This window comes from Lotus japonicus, chromosome 2 (genome assembly GCF_012489685.1).
Source record: "Lotus japonicus ecotype B-129 chromosome 2, LjGifu_v1.2".
NCBI lineage: Eukaryota > Viridiplantae > Streptophyta > Magnoliopsida > Fabales > Fabaceae > Lotus > Lotus japonicus.
The window spans coordinates 69,927,205-69,933,132 of NC_080042.1; the positions used below are offsets into that span (position 1 = coordinate 69,927,205).

The following is a 5,928-nucleotide window of genomic DNA, read 5'->3' on the forward strand; positions in this document are numbered from 1 at the left end:
TCTATATTGTCAATCAAACTTTAACTCGCCACCTTCTGACTCTTTACTTTTATTTAAAACGGTGGTGGTCGTGACTCACGGTTGTGGAGAATAGGCAAACTTTGGGCGCCAAGTGGTGGCTGGTTGTGGCCGCCAGCCTTTGTGCTTACCTGTTGTTGTTGTGCCTCCTATGTTGTGCTAAAATTCTGAAAGGCTTCTAATATAGGTTAGGGACTTAGGGTTTTATGTTTTATACAAAGTAAATAAACATCAGTTTTTTTTCTTCTTAAAATATAGTATATTATTATATTATATTATATTTATTTATAATATTAATAAAAATAATAGATAAACAAGCCGGCCTATCAAGCCAAATAGACTTTTATGATAGCTTGGACTTGACCTTTTTAGTTAATTAAGCCTTTTAAAAAGCCTAAGCCCATTTTTTTAATAAACGACCCAAACCAAGGCAAGCCTCTGCCGAGCCAAGCCACAAGCCCCTGTTGGACCGCCTGGCTTATTTCCACCCTTAACGAGGAAGACAAGCGCCAAGTCGCCTCGATGAAAATTTTGATTCCCTCAACTTCATGCTCCAGAATTTTCAGTTGGAAAACGTCGACGCCTATGTTGAGGAGAAGGGCATGAAGCACATGGGAATAGAAGCCCTCGTCGCTCTCCTGCATGCTACGAGCCTCTTTTTGTACTCCTTCGGTCGCCATGAGATCGCAGTGCACAAAGAGCAAGATGCCATTGAGTTTGCCAATCGTAGTGACAAAGAATCTGAGCAATATAGCGAGATTGTTACCAAGATTGGCGCCAAGCTAACGACCCTTGAAACCAAACTGAAGGATCATAAGGAAAGTTATGATTAACAGGTGGCGCAACTGATTAAAGAAATAAGCGAGCTGAAGGTTGAGCTGAGCAACAAAGATGAGCAGCTCGCCTAACAAGAACAACTGATCTCCTCCAAAGATCAACACATTACTGCAAAAGTTAAGGCAATTGCTGAGTTTGAACAAGACGTCACTGAAGTGGAGGCTTAAACGGTCGCTCACCCTGGTGGGTGCTAAGCAGCGAAATGTTGGGTTCCGAAAAGCCCAACAAGGTACCCTCCGCCATTGTAACGAGCTTTGTCTCCCTTTATGGTTGTTCTCAAGTGGGTTGAGGTTGTTCTAACTTCAACTCCCTTTAAAAATAATCGTTTTAAACATTTAGTACGTGGAGTTTTTCGCCTTTAATGGTCCTATTCAGCTAGAGTACAATTGCCTCCGTACAAGACACATGTGGTTTAAATAATTAAGAATTAGAGTTGTCAAGGTTTAAAAATTTGAGTTTCCGGACAGGACAGTCACTACGTTAGCGCGTTCGTTCGTTCAAAGGTGCCAGGAATCTCCTTCACTGACAAACCCGCCACGATTCGCTTCGAAAATTTTCATGGCCTCCACCGATCAATGTCAACCGCAGTTTCATCATCTTCTCTGATTGTTCACAAGTTAGTTGTACCCTTTCCACCATTGATTGTACCTTCATAGCTATCTGCATTACACTGGTTTCTATCTCAATGGACACAAGAAAACTACTACCCCTTTTGAGAACCTGTGTGAATTCCAAGTCACTGAAGCAAGGCAAGCAAATCCATCAAAGGGTTGTAACTTTGGGCTTGCAAAATGATGTTCTTTTATGCAAGAACCTCATTGGTTTATACATTTCATGCCACTTGTTTGATTCTGCAAAGCATGTTTTTGATGCCATTGAAAACCCATCTGAGATTTCTCTGTGGAATGGCCTAATGGCTGGTTACACTAAGAATTACATGTATGTAGAAGCCCTTGAGCTTTTTCAGAAGCTGGTACATTACCCTTACTTAGAGCCTGGTAGTTATACTTACCCTAGTGTTCTTAAGGCCTGCGGCGGGCTGCGTAGAGCCGTCTTGGGAAGAATGATTCATACATGTTTGATAAAAACTGGGCTTGTGGCGGATGTTGTAGTTGCGAGCTCTCTTGCGGGGATGTATGCTAAATGCAGTGCACTTCAGCATGCTATACAGGTGTTTGATGAAATGCCTGAGAAGGATGTGGCGAGCTGGAATAATGTGATTTCTTGTTATTACCAAAGCGGGAGATTTGAAGAGGCTTTGCGGTATTTTGGCTTGATGAGAAGATCTGAATTTGAGCCTGATTCAACTACAATCACCGCCGCTATTTCCTCATGTGCTAAACTTTTGGATTTGGACAGCGGAAGGGAAATTCATAAGGAGTTAGTTGATACTGGGTTTCCGATGGATAGTTTCGTTAGCTCTGCACTTGTTGGCATGTATGGTAGCTGCGGTGACCTAGAAATGGCCATAGAGGTTTTTGAGAAGATTCCTAAAAAGACTGTTGTTTCTTGGAATTCCATGATTACAGGATATCGGGTGAAAGGTGACAGCATTTCGTGCATTCAACTTTTTAAGAGGATGTACAATGAGGGGATCAAGCCAACTTTGACTACTTTAAGCACTATAATAATGGCTTGTTCACGATCAGCCCGATTATTAGAGGGGAAGTTTGTACACGGATATATAATACGAAACAGGATACAACCTGACGTATATATAAATAGCTCACTCATGGATCTATACTTCAAATGTGGAAAGGTAGGGTCAGCTGAAAACATATTTAAATTAATACCGAACACAACCGCTAATTTCTGGAATGTTATGATTTCCGGATATAAGGCTGAAGGCAATTTTTTTAAAGCCCTTGACCTCTTTAGTAAAATGAGAGAATCATATGTTGAACCAGATGCGATTACATTTACCAGTATTTTAGGAGCTTGTTCACAACTAGCAGCACTGGATAATGGTAAAGAGATTCACAAGCTTATTACTGAGAGAAATTTGGAAAACAATGAAGTGGTTATGACGGCTCTCTTTGATATGTATGCAAAGTGTGGCTCTATAGATGAAGCATTTTGTGTTTTTAAATGTTTGCCAGAAAGAGATCTGGTGTGCTGGACTTCCATGATTACTGCTTATGGGTCTCATGGTCGAGCCTCTGAAGCTTTGGAGCTTTTTGCTGAAATGCTGCAGACAAATGTAAAACCTGATAGAGTAACTTTTCTTGCAATATTATCTGCTTGTGGCCATGCTGGGTTGGTTGATGAGGGATGCTATCATTTTAATCAAATGATCAATATTTACGGTATTAAACCTGGAGTTGAACATTATTCATGCTTGATTGATCTTCTTGCGCGTGCTGGAAGGTTGCATGAAGCATATCAGATTCTGCAAAAAAACCCTGAAATCAAGGATGATGTTGGGTTGTTAAGCACATTATTTTCTGCATGTCGTTTACACAGAAATCTTGATTTGGGGGTTGAAATTGCAAATGTACTTATTGACAAGGATCCTGATGATCAATCAACCTATATTATCTTATCAAACATGTATGCTTCTGCGCATAAATGGGATGAGGTACGCATTGTGAGATCAAAGATGAAAGAGCTTGGATTAAAGAAGAACCCAGGGTGTAGTTGGATTGAGATTAACCAGAAGATCCATCCTTTCTTTGCTGAAGACAATTCACAGTATCATCTGGAATTGGTTAATATATGCCTTTCATATCTTACTGCTCACATGGAAGATGAGTCTAAACCATTTATGTATCATTTTGATATTATAGCATGTACGTACCAGTCCTCAAATTAGCAAACAAGGATAAGCTTACCAGCTGAATATGATGAGGATCCTGAGACAATGATCTTTGGTGTAAGTAACTAATCTTTAAGTTTATCCTTTGAAAATCCAATCACAAAAGAACTCTTGCATTGCCCTTTGCTTGATTTCAGATTTCACCTAGGGTTACCAAATCAATGGATGATGGAAGCTAGCATTCATAATATATTAATATATGGAAGGAAATGTACTTTATTCATATGCTCATTCATCATATAAAGAGCACATGCACACACAGACATACATGTACACTAAAAAAAGAGCCCCACCCCTAGTCTCTCTCTCTCTCTCTCTCTCTTGTCAGACAACTTCAGGAACATGGTTGAAGGAATGGTATTGTTTGGCGGGTTTCTTCCTGTTAGCTTAAGCGACAGTCCGACAGATCTGGTCCTAGACTAGCATAAGCTGAGCACTATGTGTGAGTGTGTGCTGTGAAAAAGTTGTGATAGAAGTTTTTCTCTTTAGAAGTTGTGATCATTGCTCAGGTTAACTTAGGAATTGCACCTTCTAATCCTCTTTCCGCTCCCGGCTTAACCTTCATTTGTAAAATAAAATAAAATTAAGGCTTAATACATCAGAAGGCCCCTGTAATTGTAAAGGGAATCAAATCCAGGGCCTGAAAAAATTTCGCATCAAATTGAGTCCCTAAGAATTTTTTTTTAATTCAATTAAGGCCAAAGTGTGCCAGCCCTCAATTTTGTCCCAGTCATCAATACCACGTGGCTTTTATTATTATTTTTTAATTAAAAAAATTTAAAAAAATTATTTTTTATTCCAACTCAATAATTTAATCAGAAAAAAAATTTAAAAACTTAATAAAAAATCTTTATCATCATCATCCAATCCCTGATACATTTCCTCATCCTCTTTAATTAACCCTATTAACACTTTCAAAAAAAACCCTATTAACAGGGAAAAAAAACTCATCATCATCATCCAATTCCCCACCACAACCCTGCATCCTTACCCTGCATCCTCACCCGCAACCCAACCTCAACCTCAACCCCACCCCACCTGCAACCTCACCTCACCTCCCCACCCGCAACCTCAACCCGACCCCTAACCCCAACCTCAACCTCAACCCCACCGCCACCATACCCACCCAAATCCTTTTCTGATTTTCGTTTCACAGATTTGGGGTTTTTGAGGGTGAGGTTGCAGGCTAGCTTCACCGAAAACGAAGAATCTGAGAAGAAAGAAGGAGGAGTAGAAGCTTCATGCTATCGGTTTCTCCTCGTGGGTTCCTGAGAGAGAGAAGCACAGGGATGCGGAGAAGGAGCTTCACATTTAGCCAGATCAGAACCAACAACACGTTCTTGGAAGTGGGTCCTCAGATTTGGTTGCAGATGGGGGTGGGGGTGGGGTTGGGGTTCACTGATCTGGTTGCAGGTGGGGGTGGGGCTCACAGATCTTGTTGCAGGTGGAGGAGGGTTTGGGTGAGGAGGTTTGGTGTGAGGTCGTGAGGGTGATGCCGTGGAGTTGGATGGAGGATTCCATGGCGTCGAAGGGGTTGTGGTGTTGGAGGAGGATCTTCGAGACCAACTCGGCGTCGGTTTCGTCAGTGGAGGTGAAATGGCGGAGAGCGAGGAACGTGGTGGAGGGATTATGTGTTTCTGGGTTTTTGTTGCTGGGAAGTGGGTACTCAGATCTGGAAACGTGGTGAAATGGTGGTGAGCGAGGCACAAAATTTGCAGAGATTATTGGTTAAAGATCCAAGAATTGAGGTTCTCTTTCTCTACTCAACTCAGATCTTTAACGTGGTGGAGGGATTATTCTGATCTGGGTTTATGATATCTAGTGTTGCTGGGTTTCTTCAAGTTGGTGCTGGAAATTGATTATGTGTTTCTGAGTTTTTGTATTATTAGATTAGTTTATTTAGATTATTAGATTGTTTAGTTAAGGGATTATTAGATTAGGTTTTTATTAAGTTTTTTTTTTCTGATTATTTTGTTGACTTGTAATTAAAAATTATTTTTTTATCATTTTTTCATTAAAAAAAAATTTATAAAAGCCAGGTGTAATTGATGACTAGGACAAAATTGAGATTTGGCCTTAATTGAATTAAAAAAATTTTCTTAGGGACCCAATTTGATGCGAAAATTTTACAGGCCCTGGAACTGATTCCCTTTACAATTTCAGGGGCATTCTTATGTATTAAGCCTAAAATTAACCCTAAGTTTATGAAGCACCCCTACTCCCACGTGTGAATAAGACACGTCACTGCACACAGGACA

The 5,928-nt window shown here is 40.4% G+C and overlaps 1 protein-coding gene across 1 annotated transcript; it reads left to right on the top strand.

The window, feature by feature from the left end:
- Window positions 1-1,325: 1,325 nt before the first annotated feature.
- On the top strand, window positions 1,326-3,870 carry LOC130739161 (pentatricopeptide repeat-containing protein At5g27110-like). The gene has a single exon (XM_057591396.1). The coding sequence runs from the start codon at window positions 1,541-1,543 to the stop codon at window positions 3,665-3,667; it is 2,127 nt and encodes a 708-aa protein (XP_057447379.1). The 5' UTR covers window positions 1,326-1,540; the 3' UTR covers window positions 3,668-3,870.
- The last annotated feature ends 2,058 nt before the right edge of the window (window positions 3,871-5,928 follow it).

Excerpts from the sequence above, each read along its gene's own strand:
- LOC130739161 (XM_057591396.1), top strand. The coding sequence starts at position 1,541 with ATGGACACAAGAAAACTACTACCCCTTTTGAGAACCTGTGTGAATTCC.